This window comes from Leptosomus discolor, chromosome 12 (assembly GCF_034619465.1).
Source record: "Leptosomus discolor isolate bLepDis1 chromosome 12, bLepDis1.hap2, whole genome shotgun sequence".
Classification (NCBI taxonomy): Eukaryota; Metazoa; Chordata; class Aves; order Leptosomiformes; family Leptosomidae; genus Leptosomus; species Leptosomus discolor.
The window spans coordinates 17,157,779-17,175,721 of record NC_141402.1 but is presented as its reverse complement, the minus strand read 5'-3'; the positions used below and the strand labels follow the sequence as shown (position 1 = coordinate 17,175,721).

At 37.3% G+C, this 17,943-nt stretch overlaps 1 protein-coding gene across 3 annotated transcripts in view; it reads right to left on the bottom strand.

Annotated features, from left to right (window-relative positions):
* The window catches only part of LUZP2 (leucine zipper protein 2), a 201,006-nt gene that overhangs the window by 36,792 nt on the left and 146,271 nt on the right, over positions 1 to 17,943 (bottom strand). For all 3 annotated transcript variants that reach the window (XM_086472209.1, XM_086472208.1, XM_086472206.1), the window contains exons 8-9: positions 7,997 to 8,071; positions 3,876 to 4,040 (exon numbers count right to left, since the gene is read on the bottom strand). In XM_086472209.1, coding sequence (XP_086328335.1) covers positions 3,876 to 4,040; positions 7,997 to 8,071 — 240 coding nt within the window. The remainder of the gene's footprint in view (positions 1 to 3,875; positions 4,041 to 7,996; positions 8,072 to 17,943) is intronic.

The following is a 17,943-nucleotide window of genomic DNA, read 5'->3' as shown; positions in this document are numbered from 1 at the left end:
CTCCATCAAGACTAGGACACTGAACTCAAATTCATGGGTGGTCTTTCCACCTAAGCAATGTTCAACACAGGAGGAGGTGTTATTCTTCAGAGTCTGAAATTCACGTGTGTTTCCCCTCTTAAAGTAGTGCAGTTCACAATACACAAAAACCACAAGGCGTTTATTATGAAGGAGTCCATTTGGGGAATACATGAAACAATGCTTTCGCATTAGGCAAAAACACTACAGAGCAAACTAGTCACAATTATTCTAGTATCTGTGTCCCTGTATTCCCCATCCCCAGGTGTATTCAAACTTACTACTGGAAATAAGATTTTTCTTCTGTTTTACTTCTGATTTTGGTTTGCTATTAATTTTCCACAGTGCTACTGAAGCTCATTTTGATGCATTTGGAGCACACGTATCTTTACAGTGCACAGCCAAAGATATTTGAATGATAGCTCTTATTACAATTTTTATTTCTTATAAGGTATAATGTTAACCTTTTTCAGACCGAGGAATTAAAGCAAATGGAGTAAGAATGCATTCCATCTACTAACTCCATATAAATTCACAGTGTTGTTTGTTATGCCGAGCTACACTAAGTGCAGAAAATGCCTCAAATAGGAAGTCAGTACCGGTGCTCTGAATCACGATTATACCAACCCCCATTTCCCACAGCAGGTAGCCTAGTAAATGTCACAGTTTCCATCCATTAACAATACTCTTTAAGTACCCAGGTCCTTAGGCACTCATCGGCAGGTTAAAAAGAAAGTGGAGTTTCAGCCCTCCTCTCCTTTCTCTTCATTTTTCTTTTTCCACATCACTTCTGTAATGGGAATGAGGCAAGGAAATTGCTACAACAAAAGACACATCTGACAGCTCTCAGCTAGTTTGAAAGCATTTTCCCCTGGCAGAACACAGAATGGTTGTTGCTGTGATATTACAGTGCAAAAGACACTGTATAATAAAAATAATTGTCAACAATCCTGAAAGTTAAAGACCTCGTGGTTGAGGATTAATGATCAGCCCTCTGGTTATGCTTGGTTTTAGTTGTTAATGGCACTGAATTCATATGCAGAGCGCCCTAAATCCGTTTGTAATGGTCAATGTTTTCAACACCAGTATTGGCAACAGTTAAATGGTCTGAAATGTTAGTGTCAATTCAAATGGCAAATTCTCTGTTTTACGTTCTTGTACATTATAAATATTAGCTCTATTTAAGACATGTGACAAAACTCAATCTCAGACTGATACTGCTTTCGATCACTTTAAGGGAATTTTTTCTAGGATTTACATGTAAGAATTTCCCGTTACTACCTACTATTCCAAATTACTGAGCTATCCAGAACAACAACTTTTCGCACTGATTCAGGAATTCTATGCAGTGATTTTTTAAACCTGATTTATGCTTCTTTATATCACATTCTCTAGGAAGACCAAAACATCTCACTAGGAAATCAGTCTTTAAAATGAACCTTCCCAAGAAATATGGCAAGTTGCTTTCCTAATTATCCTTTCTACACCATGTTCTTGTGTTAAATATCTCTAACAAGCACTCAGGTATTATGGTTACCAATTCTGAATACAAATTACCACCTATTTATTTGCACCTTTTTTTTTATTGTTTAAGCAGGAAGAACCCCAATCCCAGGGATGATTGTCCCCAAGTGACCCAAGTACCACACCCCGTATGATGTACCTTTCAATGGATTTAAAATAAATTTGACATTTTTAGAAAGCAGTTTTAGGCTGGATGAGAATGTGTTTGAAACAAGATATTTACCAGACAAATCATCCTTTTTTTCCTGAAGGTGAAACTGCTGCTTATCAGACATTACAAGATGCACAACTGCTGCTCTTCTGAAGTCCCCATTTTTACGTGTGAAAACATATTTAAGTAATCACACATATTTATATTCACCTAAAAATACTAGCCTGTTATATCAAGATGTTTATGCAAATCTAATTAGAAAAAAAGCGATACATCTGTAGTTAGAGTAAGTTGGTTTGTAAGAGGAAGAAAAAGCCAAGGAAAAGATACATAAGAATGGATATCATCATAAAAAAAGCCTTCTATAATACAGTTCAAGTGTAGGGGGTATAATTATGGACTGACTATGATTCTTTGAGAACCTATTTCACAGTGGCAGATTTCAGCAGTTTCATAATCACAGATAATGCACAGATTTATAATAATGAGGTGTCAATGTGTGGAAGAGGAGGATTGCACACCATTATTTTCTCAGACATTTTCACAGCATATGCCAAGTGCAGAGAAATGTGAGCAATGTCTATTAAAGAGGCAGTATACCTTATTCAAGCACTTTTGCATACAGAGGACTAAATGCTGGTTCTCAAAAAGCTGGAGCACAGAAATTCCGATACATTTTACAAACAGGAACTTTAAAGCAACATCTATATGATCACAGAAAAATGAAGGAAGACTATTCTGTATTTCAGACAAATATCAAAAATCTAGTTCTAATCTCTGCACTGTATTTCCAATTCCTTTGTTGTACCACAGTAACATGTGTAAAACCAAGTCTTCAAATGCTTCAAAGGCTCTGACCTTATACCAATCTTAAACACAAGCACAAGGCTTGTTGGGCCTTATCCTTCCATACACATATGCTGCCATGACAAAGGCACTTCCAACCTGAAGAGGACTGCAAGAACAAGATAAACAATTCTACAGTCACATTAATTAGGAAAAAGGTGCTCCTGAGATCCCAGAGAGAAGCTCAGTCTGCACGACCTACAAAAGAAGAGCCTACTCTCCTGCAGAACATAGAACCAGTGATCTTAATCTAAAGAAGCACTAACATCCCCATGTGCTATTAATAAATGCAGTGCTTTGTTTCCAGAAGTAACAATTTTTTGGGGAATGAAGGTTTCTTCTCTATAAAACAGTTATTAAGGAACAAACAATCATTATTGTAAGAGTAGCAATGTGAGATCCAGTTTAATAATCTGCTTTCTGAAATTATATTTAAATTTTAATTACATACAGAAAGATTACTAATTTTTGGCTCCAGCCTCTGTACTAATAGTGGATATCAACAGCTGCCATACAAAAATAGTAAACTGGCTATGACTTAGCAATTCCTATTTATATTTCAGGAGTTTTGGAATTTAAGGAGGACATTAAAATGTCCTTCAGTAATACTTCTGTAAAACTTCTTTTTTAATTGAAATCACAGATTTCTTCTAGATCTACTGAATCAGTTGAATACATCAGCAAAACGCAACCCTGGAGATGAAAATTATCAGGACAGTTATTAATTATTTTAAATCTTGACTATATTAAAATGCTTGAATATATTGAATCTGAACACTTTTCATCATTTTTTTTCCTCATGCTTTCTCCTAAACTGCCCTTCCTAAACTGCCCTTCCCATCTTGCATAATTGGAATATTCCCTAAGGCCTATTATCAGTTCCATAGATCCCTTCTGGCAAATTTGATTTGGGTGTCCCAGATTATTTTATGGTTTTATATCAGCCTGTTTCACTAAAAATCCACGATAAGCAAAAACTGTCTTACTGTTTAGTGCTATATTACCGCAAACTCACTATCAGTGCCTGACAGGTAAATAATCCTATGAATTAGCATCTCCAGTTATTTTAGATGCAAATCCATCTTCCTTGTAGATTTGTTATGCAGACATGGTCCATTGAGCAAGTGATAGACAGACATTTGTTCCTCAGAAAAAAAGTTTCTGCTTCCCAACTTGAAAAAAAGTTTATTGACATCAGAAACAGGCTTAGAATTATCCTCAAAATTCATCCTAATCTTTCAATGAATTTAAAATCCTCCTTAGTTCCAGTTTGATGCACTTACAGGACAAAATTTCAAAGATGTTTTAAAAAAAAAAAATTAGAGAGAAACCATACCTTGGTGCTTGTCACTTGAAATGGAACTTTTGAGCCCTTTGTAACTGGGGATGTCAGCTTCTCAGCTGGTTTTGAAGGGATTAGATTCTTAGCGGGAGGCTGATTGTGCAGAACGGAAGACAGACAAAGCTGCACGGTCTCCTTCAGAGCTTTCAGCTGTGACTCCTGGGGAAAATAACAAATCATCAGTTCTCTAAGATGTGTTATTATGAGCAGAATTGCTTGCTTTCTCTGCATTAAACCAAACATTTATAAGCATCTTCTGCTTTTTTTTTAATTATTATTAACAGAAGAAATTAAGGGTGTTTAAAGCAGTTTTTTAATAGGATTAGGTTACTGTGCGTTACACACCAAACTGCCTAGAAAGTCACGGCACTCTTTCCTTTCCTCCATATTTTTATTACAAATAACTATTAAATATTATTTTATCTGAAAGGAAAAAAACCCCAATCTACTAAATATCATACAGTGTCCAGACTTTTGCATAAAATAGTTACAGAGAAGTAAATGTTCACAAATGTTGCAAAGACGCAGGCATCGCATAGAATTTTGTTTATAACTTTCAGAATAATTGGGACATTTCCACAGGTTAAAAAGACTGATTTTAATCCAAAAAGGATTACTTCCCTCATAAGCATATTATGATGTAGCAGTATATAATAAATAAAGCATAGGTCTTTTCATCTGTTAAGAATAGGGTTGTCCAGATCCACTACTGTCCATCAAGCTGAACTAAAACTTTTAAGTGTTGAAGTACTTGCAACTCATGGAACACTGTTCATTTACTCACAGAAATACAGACAGATGAATTAATGAAAATAGCAGTCTGTCATTCAAAATAGCTGAGACAGTAAGAACAGTGAGATAACTACAGCACTGAGGAAAACTCACTTAAAATTTTTACTCCACCACAGCAAGACACTTAGAGAGTCAAATGTTAGATACTGAGGTAACTTCCTTATACTCATTTCAGGGGGACTTAGGCAGCATTTGGCCTTAAAAAAAATCAACCTTTTGCTCTTATTCTTTGTATTAAGAATGCACCTATAAAGACAGGCTACATCAACCCATTTCAATCTTGATTTTTTTAGAAGATACATAAATCAAGGTATACCGTGGCAAAAATGTGTGGAAAAATATATGTATAAGGAACATTACACGCTATATACTACTTATGTGAAATATTATATATACAATATAAAAATATGTCACAGTTATACAAATCCTAAGCAACAGCATTTGGCTAGTTTATTTGCTAAACAAGTATTTTTTAGAACCTCTCAAATATTCATGTTTTACATCAGAAAAACTGCCCCTGAACTGGAACCAGGGAACGTATCTCATAGCTGGGAAAATCTGAGTGTTTCTTTAAAAATAAAGAAACAAAACCAGCTAGCGAGGTACATTTCAATGGAAGGATCAAAGACAACCATAAAAAAACCTCTATTAATGCACAGCACAACAAGGAAAGTCACAGAAACAGGAGATGGAATGGAGTTTGGTTTGTTTGCAAATGAATGTCTTTCCCTTACAATGTGTGCACTGAGAGGAATGCTAGATTACCAGCAAAGAGGACAGCACTTTGTATGAATTATTTATTAAAATGTATGACCCTTGAGTCAGACTGATGTGTCTCTGACCTAACGGCAGTGTAAAAGGAGAAGGGTTACTTTATCCACCTGACTCGCAAATCTTTAAATTTGTAATTGACAACAGAACATCTTAGCATGCTACTTCTCATTTTTTCCCCAACCTTTTCAAGAAGTGACTGCACAGAGAACATAAATCACCAATTGACATAGTCAAAATAAGCTGACACCAAACTGGCAGAGGTAGCAGATAGTCTAATTTTGCTTGAAGATATGGACTCAGTCATTGCAGCACTATATGGCCCTAGTGCTCCCTGCAAATCACACTGATCTGAAACCACACTCATCCCATCCAGAAATCCCTCTGGATAATTTCTCATCCTCTCATCTCCCACCCCTGCCATCCAGTGTTTGTTCTGCCTTGCTACAGCCAGCCATGTCGTCATTCCAAAGGTAAAAGCTGATTAAGTTATTTTGTTTTCATCCTGTGGGTAGCAAAATTCAGTTTTGACTTTGCTAACGGGAGATGTATAAATGGGTAGCGTGAGCGTAGAGCTTGAGGGAACGCTATTAGAACCAGGGATGCTGTTTGACAAAGTGCTCTATAACCTTGCATAGATGTGACTGTGGTCAAAATAGGCTGCTTGCCGGTCAAAATCCTGACAACACATGATGCATGTCTTCAGATTTACCAGGTGTGACTATACTCTTGTCATGTTGTTGGACTCAATATAGAATAATTCAGGCTGCAGTGATGCAAAATTTGTCAGTCTTCCAAGGGTCCATCACAGGAACGAGAAAAGTGCTGTAGCGTAGATAGACTTATGAGAGACACTAAGTCCACTGTCAGCACAAACTAATATTTAACAGAAAAGTCTGATACCCTCCCAAAAGAAAAATACAAATTAATGCCTTATTTATAGGCACAGCTTGACATTCAGTCGCTCAATTATTCACTTCAAATACAGCTCATGTTCCAAAAACGGACATCGCTTTACACATTGCTTCCATCCGTTTAGCTGAAATTATATGTGCTACATAGTCAAAACGGTCAAGGCCAAGTCTTCACTGAAGACACGAATGGATCGTTGGCCGTCCCTAAGTCTTTTCAGTTCATAGAATCATAGAATCATTCTGGTTGGAAAAGACCGTTGAGATCATCAAATCCAATCATAGTTCGTACAGAAAAGCTCTTAACCAGGGGAAAAAGGTACCTACAACTGAAATGGTAGTCAAACTGGGGTGTGTCTAGTCTCATAAAACTGTCCCACAGTTCTCACTGGCATGAACTTTGCCTTTTGCCTTCATTTGCAGTGCTTTTTTTCCTACTCCTGCTTGCCATTTCCACTGCACTTTCACAGCGTGTAAGCACTGACACCATCCAAAGACTCTCTCGATGATTTGCAAGAAGATGACACCGGGCTTCTGATAAGCCTATGGAAACATAACTGAGCCCTAAATTAAAATTCTCTAATATTTAATAGGAAAAACCAGAGGGTCAGGGAAGTCAGCTGGGTGTGCTGCAAATCCCTTTTAACTTGCAGACAGAATCCCTTAATAGCATTCTCATTAAAAGTTCCTGATATCAAATGTTCTTTGCTTTCTCCTTCACAACTGTCTGCATTATAATGGATAACTGCATTAGGAAGATATTTATGGCTAGCATTGCTCTCTTGCATGGATAGTACATTGGCACTAGTGAGACACCATGTCTGTGTTATACAAGCAAAAAAAAGAAAATGCTTAATTTTTAAATTATTATGTGGAGCAGTTCTGTTCAGCGTACTAACAAGAAAAACGTGCTTTATCACCAGACGCACACACAGGTTTGAATAATGCTACTGTGAGCATTGCATACATAGATATTTTGCAGTGCTGGATGCAAATCCTCACTCAAGAGGATGATTTCAGTGATTGCAATATTGAAGATTAAAGAAAAATGCTTTCAGTGCAAGGGGCTATATCTAAAGGAACCTGAAAATACTAGAGAGCCAAACCAAAAATCCTAAACCCTGAATCTAGAAGGAAGTTCCCCTGTTGCACTGCTGTGAATGTGTCCTGCTTTGTCCTCTTCCTGGGATTCCCCACAACTTCCCAAGCATGAGTGGGCACCTCTGCCCACAGAAGTTAGCTCTGTCACATCAGTCCCACCCTAACAAAAGACTGACCCATTTCTATACCGCGTCCTCCTTGGAACTGTGGTTAAACCTCAGATAAAAATCCTATTGGCTACAGACACATTCTTGCTAGTGTGCTTCTGCACATAAAGAATTATAACATTTGGATTTCTGCAGGTTTTTTTTGAGATGTTCCTTTCTAATTTGATTGCCCTCCTCTTAAATAACTTTGAAGCTGTACTTAACTTCATGCATCTTAATTAGTTCCACTGATTTCAGTGGCATTGCTCCCAGGTACATGCAATTAACTATGCATCTAAATCATTGCACGACTTCCATTTGTTTTTGTCAAATTACACTGAAACATTCACAGCTGATAGAGATAAACACGCTTACATTACTTTACACTTCTTACTTTGTCAAGCGCTGCCTTTTCCAATTCATCTTTTGCAACGGCTAATTTTTGCTCCAGATCTGTTAGCTGCTGTGCCTGTGGGAATAAAGAAGAAAAAAATTGATGCAATCTACAATGCATTTTTTTTCCCATAATTTTTCATGCAATGCCTGTGAGAGAAGAAAAGGTATAAATTTTACAAGTAATACATACAAATAGGGTTAGAATTGCTGGCAAAAGACCAGGCCTCCTCAAGGGATATTTTTTTCCTGAGAAAAAGTGTATTTTTATGTGGGAACCAGGATCAAATCTGCTCCATTTGTGTGAATACAAGTTTACTCTAAGTTCAATGTCAGTGGCAGAAGTAATTCCATAATATAAGTTATTTAGAAGTATGCCATAATATTCTTCTGGAAAATTCAAAGTATTCAAACAATTTTTATTATTTTGTTCATTTATCTGACTTCTGTTTGTAATTTGAAATACTGTTTTGTAGTTTTAAACATTGAGATGCTAACATTAACATAACTTGGCATAAACAGAGAAATTAGAAAACACCCAAATGTTCATGCATGCAGACAGCTTATGAAATGCTACTGTCTACTGGTATAGAAGGGGTTAACTCCAGATTTGTTTTTCCATCTCCTTCCCCAGAGGTATGAAAGGAAAATTCACAAGAATAGCTAGTTACAGCAACTACAGAGTGAGAAAGCATTTTGGGAGATGTGCCTTTGAAGTCGGGGTCAGGCAAGCACCCTTTGCGGAAGGACTGCTGGCTTTTTATATGACACAACAGTATTTTCCCACACAGTCCTTCAGGAGGAGATCTGGCTTTTTACAATGTCTGTGCAGTGTATTGAGTACAGGGGTTCAGAAGATGCTTTTAGATGTTCGGTAAATAATGTTCTCTCCCCTTCCCTAGGAGCTCGATACACTCAAACTGCTCGCTTTAGGGAAACACATTTGCTGCAAGAACTTTCCGTATTAGGGATGCAGGAGCTACCAGATTCCCACAGTTCTCATCCCTGTCATTAATAACACATTAGTACTGTGCAACCAAAAGGAGTAAGTTAAACGTTTCTTTTACTGTTGTATTTGCAAAAACAGCTGACCATGTTTTCCCTGTTTATGAAGGGAACCATAGAGAAAGACATCGGACTAACCAGTTATCTTTTCCCTGAAATTCTCATTAGGCAATGCACATTTTGTGCATACAGAACACCTGGATAAAGTTCTCATCTCCCAGTTAAAGAGCAACACGTTTGAACTTTGACCACATATTTGCAAGCACCCTTTGCCTCAGCATCACCCCATGCACGCCAGGTTTCTGAAGTTCATCCTCAGCCAGATACTATTTTCTTGCCAGACTTTTAAAGACCACTTGCATTCTGCTGACTGTAGCATAGCTTAATGTATAGCCACGCAACATAAATGTTGTTAAGCATAAACCCTACAAAACATGATTAACTTGGTCTCTGTGGTGGGGCAACGACCGTACTTCCAGCACATATGATAGCTGATGGGTATTGGCTTAGGCAAGCCTGTAACCCTCAGCAGATACCTCGAGTAATGTTTATTAGCATTAGGCATAGGCTGTACTGGCTGATAAAACAATAAAAGCCTGGAATTTTCAGTTCCCTGCCCATGTAAAGAACCACTTAGTCACATTTTAAAACAGGATTAAGCATCTATCTGCGGATTAATCAGAGCAGCCACAGTTTCATTAGTCAAAACCATGTACAATTAGGCAATCTTGCCTCAAAGCAGAAGTTCAACTGCTTGCTCAGAGGCGGGGCAGTCTCTTGTGAATGCAGTCCCTAATTTCCACTGCATCACGTTTCTTACACCTGATACCAGGCAGTATCACACACACCACACAGAGATCAGAGCACTGGTTTGGTTCCCCAGTCTGGCCACAGAGCATCCAATACAGAAAGAATCCTTCCTTTTCATTAGAATTTGCCAAATTTAACTGGACTTATCGCTGGCTTTCTAGAGGAAAAAATCACTAGCATATCAGAATTTTTCTAGAGTTCAGTAACATTTGCATTTGTTACCAAATTTAGTACATGATATCACTTACAATAAACATGGTCCCAGTCAATGTTTGAAAGACTGAACATTAACTTGGCTCTATCTGTCGCACAGACAGTTCTCGTTAGATACTATAACTAGACCAAGTAATTTCTCACTTCGTTAACATTTTAATTATTGCTACTTATAAAACTATTTTTACAGTACAGCTATACTAATGAATGCATTTATAATTAAAGACAAGCGAGATTTGAAAAACAGTATATATCATTAAATAATTTGAGTTGCTATTAAAAAGGAAATTATACAAAATAACATTCACATGATAAACGAGAGGCCAGGATGGCATCGCCAATGGTGTGCATTGATGAAGGATTAGAACTACATGGAAGATGATGGAATGCCCCACGGTGTGGGCCAGACAACTAGCCAACTTCTCCATTCAGCACCAACTGTGTTACAGTTTAAACACCAGAGCTAAAGTTACGAATTTCAGGGTGTCCGGTTGCCTTCAACACATGTATTACGAAGGCAACTGAAAATCTGGGCAGCTGACAGAAAGCGATGTTTACAGGTGCCCGCTGCTTCTTCCTTTGCAGGGGAATGTCTGGTGCTACATTGGAATCAACGAAACTGCAGCCATAGCAAAAATCAAGTTGGAGGAAAAATGTTTAAGTTCTTTAATTGCTGCCTGCCATTATAAAAATTTCATATATTGTAGTAACACTGCTCACATCAAGGAAAAAATGGTCAATTTATGGTGAAAAGGTATTCTTCCGAAGGACAGGATCATATGTACTAGTAAACTCTTTCTGAATGCATCATTTACCCAGCTAATTTTTGGTTTTTGTAATATTGTCATATTGTGATGGACTAACTTTTTCTGTAACTTTCATGTATAGTTAGTCTATTGCACAGATTTCTGATCCAATAGGCCAGTGATATCAATCCAACTGACATCAAGTGAAAATAAAATCCTGGCATTAAAAATGCATTTTTGATAAACCATTCACTTGAAAGTAGTGATATTTATTTCCATCTTAGTCCCAAAACTTCAGCATTTTTTTTTTTTCTCAGATTTTTGTCCATCAACCCTGAACTCCTATTGCAATAGTTTCACTGCTGTTTTAGTTCAGAAGGTTTTTTTAGGGAGTCTAATTCAATTAATGTGGCAAAATACCAGTAGGACTAAACAATTCTGATGAAGTGCCTTTAAAAAACACAGGCTGGAAAAACTTTAAAAGATCTAGCTTCTCTTAGGCATTCTTGTAGAAACAGGTCTTGCAGAAAAATAAGTGAGATAAATAATTTTGTCATCCTCTGAAAGAGTTCACTGAGCAATTACTGTCAGTGAAGCACACTTTTCTAATGTACTTAAATGACTGTACTTACCTCTAACTCATTATGAATTACATTATACAAAATAACCATATTTAAAGTCTTCCAAGCATAAATAGAAAAAGCAAAAATAAAAGACTAGTCTGATTTCAAGTAGACAGAGACAAATCCAAACTGACAGAATTTTTTAACCAGTAATTCAGAACAGAAAGAATCTCTGCATATACATAAAAAAATGTGAAGACAATGCCTACATGTCTTTAGGATGATGACTTTGAATGTTCAAGAATTTATAAGTATCATATCAATATAATATAGGTGATTGAGATGTTCATATTCCTCAAAGTCACACAACAGCAACAAAAAAGTGGAGGTGAGAGACAAGTTTCAGAATCTGAAAAACAGTGGCTAGAAGATTTACATCGCTCACCTCCTTAGTCACATCAGAAGAAAAAAAAAAACATTCACTACTGGTCTCCTATGTACCTTTGGAGAAGTTACAGCTTTTGTTTGTTCTAAAAAAGTAATCCTTTCGGTGACCTTTCTTGGGACATACATACCCATGAAAACACAATGAATAAATTACTGGCAGATTATGTATTGTCGATAATAACCTGATACTTTATAAATAAGCTCCAAATAGAGCTCCTTTATGTGTTCTTGTTGGTATTCTACCCTGAAAAGGTAGATCTGAACTTTCTTCCCAAACCTCAGTAGTCCATAGGCTTTTCCACAGACATCTCCTCCTCCAAGTCTTCCCATTTCTTCTCAGGAGTCAGACAAAACCTAAAGCTTCTTGCCCGTGAGGCGAGTTGATAGACTTTTCCTGAAGGTACAGGTCAGCAAAACCAGGATGTGATCCTATTTCTGTGTACAATTTCACAAACCAAGTACAACACCGACACATTTAAAAAAAAAATAAATCCTATTTCCTTCTCAGAAGTGCCAGAAACAGGACCCCTTGGTACGAACAAACCGGGCATCCTGCGTGGGTCGGGGGGAAGACAGCAGGAATGGTGCCCACCTCGGCATTTCAGTCATTTAATCTATTCCATGTTACTAGCGGGATATGAATTCCACCCCCAGAATAATTAAGGATTATGGTTCAGGTCAGGTCGGTGACGTGGCTGTACAGCTATTACTAATACTGCGCACTTGTTAGCACAACCAAAAAAAATATTTTTTAAAAAGCTTTTTATCGTTTCTTTCCCAGAAACCTTATACAGCATACCAATGTGGACAATAAAGTATATAGTGTTGGCTTTTGCTGGTGGCGAATTTTTGTGTGTGTTTTTCCTCACTCCCCCGCAAATTTGTAACTGCTTAAAATACACAGAGAAAAAAAAAAAAAAATTATCTCTTCCCTTTCTTTTCAAGAAATTTCAAATGTTTTGAGGGTTGGGTTTTTGGTTTTTTTTTAAAATTTTTTTCTTTTATTTGGTTGGTTGGTTGGGTTTTTTTGCCAGAAGAGGCTAGGCTATGGTTTCAAGTCAGAAGCATTACTCACACATGCTGAGATAAACATGGTCATGAACACGTTTTCTTCAGTTCAGGACATGATAAATTGGGATTTTATTTGGTTATCACAAAAATTTTATTGTATTTCATACCAAGGATTGTTGTTTATTTAGGACAAAATTATCACACATTCTGCTTAATTAGAAAACATGATTGACTAAGTAATGTTTAATCACACGTTAAATAGATTGGATATTCTGAACTCCATTTTTTCCCACGTAGGCCCTAAATAAACGTTGAAGAAAAAAGATAAAATATTTACTGTACAACTTTTTATTTTATAATTGATTATATTTTCTAACTAGGACAAATTTTTAGACTGGAAACCACTTAACTGCAAACTTGAATAAATTATCTGGCAAACACAATTCTCCTGTGCTTATTCTGCAAGCATTATTTGTATCAGAAAAAAAGAGACTTGTGCTTCTAAATTGTGCTATTTACTGCAGCACAAGGTGTTAAACGTAACAGGGAATAACACCTTTTGGCAGCTATTCCATTTAATCAGACGTGCAGCAAAACCCAGGCATTCAGCAACATCTGAATTATATTTCAAGCACTTAACAGTAAGAAGAAAACTCACTTAAAAAACGTAATTCCTGCAAAGTCCCACAGCTTGAACATTTTCTTAATGCTCATTACTGCCACTATACTTTTATCTTTCATTTGTCTCTATTTTGGATGCATGGTTAAAAAAAGGAAATAAGACCTTTGTGCTTTTTTATTAGCTGAAATGTCACTTTTCCTTCTCCAACCCTCATGCTCTTCTTTCACATAAAATTCATTACAATGAAAGCAAAACAGCAAGTTCACTAGGGTTTGAGTGAAGTACTCGAATTCTAACTACAGTTTCTTTGCAGAAACATGCTCAGAGGATGGGCACAAAGAGAAGAGCCACATGACTCACCTTTGTGCCTGGTCTGCCTTTTCACCTCCTGTAGGGGATTTTCTTCCCTTCAGATCAGGCCAGAGCACCTTGGGTTTTAGCACCAGCTGCTATTTCTGATGGATAACCAATTCCCACGATTACAACCACCTGCTCTTTTCCTTTCCTAAGTTGGTCTGCTTTAAACAAATGTATTGCTTATTTTAGCAATAAAAGAACAAACACAGAGGGGTTAAGCATTTAGAATTGATGTTAGGCATACCAGAACACTCTACACCTCTGTCAGCAGTGCACTAAAAACATTTACTATGTCTTTTCTTGAGAGAGGATTAGTTCACATCTTGCCCAAAGCTTCAGCATTTTGATTTTGGGGCTTCCTCTAAGGTTTAACCGTTTTGGTGAAGTGTATAATTCAGCCAGCAAAATACAAACCAAAGAAAACAGAACCAGTATTTCTGGCAATATCACTTAACTTAAAAGTGTTTGTCAAGAGCTAACTTCTTACAACATTCCGTTTCAGAAATGTTACCTCATATTCAGCTGATGAATAAAGCAAAACCTAAAGTGTCCAACACACACAATATTCATTAACAGCAGCATATTCAGTATTGCAAAGTGCCTCCAAATCAGCCAACAATGAGTAATACAGAAATTACAAAAACCCTCCCAAAATGCAGACTAAATTTATTGTAGCTATTTGAGAACTTCATGCTGCAGATCATCACGTAGATGGCTCTGAATTTGCTTTCCCACCAAATAGGATCGAGCAAACAGGAGATCAAGTGATACAGCACTATCCTCTCAAATAATTATTTCTGTCTGATTTGGAAGAAATGCTGAGGTATTCAAAATTGCCTCTGCTAAGAAGCACACTTGATTTGGGACGTACACGTCTATGTGCTCCAGATGGTGATTACCTGGAGCTGGGTGATCTCCCAACGATCACCCCACAACATGGTTCATCAAGGTGCCCCAGGGCCAGGAGAGTGGCCGTTTCTGGATTTCAGCATGTGCCGGGTGCCATCAAGGACCTGGTGCCCAGGACACCACCTTGGCTGCTCCTCCAGCCTCTCTGGTGCCGTGGCTGGCGCCTGCTCTTCGGTTGCACAATTTGTCACGTTTGTGCCTAACCATTCCCCCGCCTTAGCGCACGGAGGCCGACAGCACATCTTGTTCCAATATCCTCAGCATAAAAAGTCTTCAGTCCTAGTATTTCAGAAAAAGACTTTTTTTCTTGGCAATTTCTACAACACCTACCACTGCAGAAGCTTAAATGTCAAAGAAAAATGATTGTGCCAAAACAGTTGCTCTCAAAGTGTACTTCTGGCATCGGCATTACTCATACAACATCTTGGCCCCTTTTGACATATAGTACACATGGATCCAGGTCCATAGTTTTCAAAGAAAACATTCCCTCTTTTTCCTGCTACATGCTTACACAAGATGAGGCTTTGCTTCATCTTTCAGCTTCTTAAGTGTTTTTCTGTCAGTCTTTTTTTTTTTTTCTCTGATCCTTGGGCGATTTGGAATTTTTCAATACTTTACGTGACAGTTTTTAAATTTTTCAACCCCACTAGGCACACTCAAAATCATTATTATAATTAAACCGTTTGGAAAATGCCAGTCAAAGTCCCAATCAATTTCAATTTTATATTAATAACAAAGCTCTCTACATTTTAGTGGGAGCTGGATCAGGTCTGTAAGTTGATTGAATAGCTGTAAGCTGCCAGTTAAACACGGAGCTGCTGCTGGTAGATTTAAGTAACCTTGTCTCACATTGGCTATTGACTAGCCTTGTCTCACACAGTAACTCTGTTACTAGCTATTTAACACTGCATTACTGTCTAATGCAAGTCCACATCCTTAAGGCGACATCCTCAGGGTCACATACAAGCTTCTAAAATTGGATTTTTCAGCTCATTAAAAAAGTTACAACAATTTTTCATGCTCAAAACTGTGTTGTAAAAAGTGTACTGACAATAAGCTATTAGACTTGAATTACTAAGTACTGAAACGGTATCTACATTTCACAAATCTCTGATTTCCGAAACTGCATGAAACCATTAAAAAAAAAGAATAGTAGAAGGAGATTTGTTTCAATATATGAATAAATCACGTTTATACATAATCCAATGTCCTTACTGGGAAATATATATGATGACATCCCCCCATCTTCTTGTCTTTTACCTCTTTATATTAAAAAATTCTCACATCTACAAATAGCCTGTAAGTATTTTCGGCAGCCAATTCTGTCTAGATCTTCAGGCCCCTCCTGTGCTGCTAACATAACGCGCTAACATTAACACGTTACTAATGATTACAACATCATAGCAACAACATACAAACTCAACTCAGCAAATTTCAATTTTCTGTCTCTCCCAGAGGCCTCAGTTTCTACTGAGAAAAACAGCTCAATAATATCCAATAATTATTAATAGTATGTAAAAAAATTAACTATTAATTTTTACATCCAATAATTATTAATAAATCCATCACAAATAATTGACAACCTGAAAACCAGAATCATACATCCAGAGGGCAATATTCAGCTACACATCTAAAAAGTGTACAAACATATTGACCTGGTCAAGGAAAAATCAAAAAATCCTGAAGTGAGTAATCAACAAAAGCATTATTAAAAAGCACTATAAGCCTTCTCACTTGGAATGAAATAATCTAGCAGTTTCTAAGACTGAACTATAACATGTAGCAAGACCTATAGGGATCCTAAACCATGAAGACTAAGTCCAACATTCATTATACTACAAAGCAGAAATACCTCAGGGAAGATCCCAAAGCAAACATCAGTTCTCACTCAGGACATATTAACCCATAAAATCCTGTAGAGCTGAGCCCAACAGTCATCCACCTCAGGATGCAGCCTGTCAGATTCATCTGCAGAAAAACCTCAACCTGGCACAAAGTTCATATTCAATCCTATCATTCTCAAAACAGCCAGAATGAATTCTGTAAAATTATCACAGACAAACAGAATAAGCTTCATATAACAACAACTTCATACATGAAAAAAAAAAATCTACACTGTACTTCCATTCCCTCAGCCATCAATGCAAGTGCTTTGAGGAATATACTTACAATTTTCTTCCCTCCATCCTGATGACTTTCAACAAACAAGGATACTCCTTGAAGAAAACACACCTATTTTCAAGCAAGACATCAAAGTAATGGCTGTACATTATCACACTGCAACACAAAAATTCAGCTCTCCCAAACAACGTGCTCCTGGCTGTCATAGATCACCAGATACAGCAACAAATTCTGCAGAACACTAATTACTGATTAAGCTATTAAACATATAACTTTACTGACTTTGTAATTACCTTGTAATGAAAATCCTTTGAAAGAAAAATGTCACCAATCTTTCTATCTGGCTTTGCACAAACCAATGTATACAAATGGAATCAGAGCATGAAATGCAAACCACTCTGTAAGTTCTAGATATATAACCCACCAAATCACTGCATCTATTACTCACAAATATTTAGTAATATTAGCACAAAAATGGGAATTCCTGAGCTGAAGATGAAGAAAAGCATTTTGCAGTACTTGCAGCCATAATGCTGTCTTCTACACTTCTTCACTACAAGACAGCAAATCATAGTTTGAAACAATTAATGAAAATAATACTACTGAGGTCATCTCTCAAGGTCTGAGGCAAATTCCATTATATCTTTCATAGAATCATAGAATTCCAGGTTGGAAAGGACCTCAAGGATCATCTGGTCCAACCTTTCCTGGCAAAAGCACTGTCTAGATAAGGTGGCCCAGCACCCTGTCCAACCAAATCTTAAGCGTCCAATGTTGGGGAAGCCACCACTTCTCTGGGGAGATCATTCCGATGGCTGACTGTTCTCATTGCGAAAAATCGTCCTCTTGTGCCCAGTCGGAAACTCCCCAGGAGTAACTTGTACCCATCACCCCTCCTCTTTTCCATGTGATTCCTTGTAAAAGGGTAGTTTCCATCTTCTTTATCACCACTCTTTAAATACTGGAATATGGTGATAAGGTCTCCCCTAAACCTTCTTTTCTCAAGGCTGAAGCAACTCAATTCTCTCAGCCTTTCCTCATACAGCAGGCTTCCCAGTCCTTTGATCATCCTTGTGGCCTTTCTCTGGACCCTCTCCAGCCTGTCTGTACCTTTTTTGTATAGCAGGGACCAAAACTGAACACA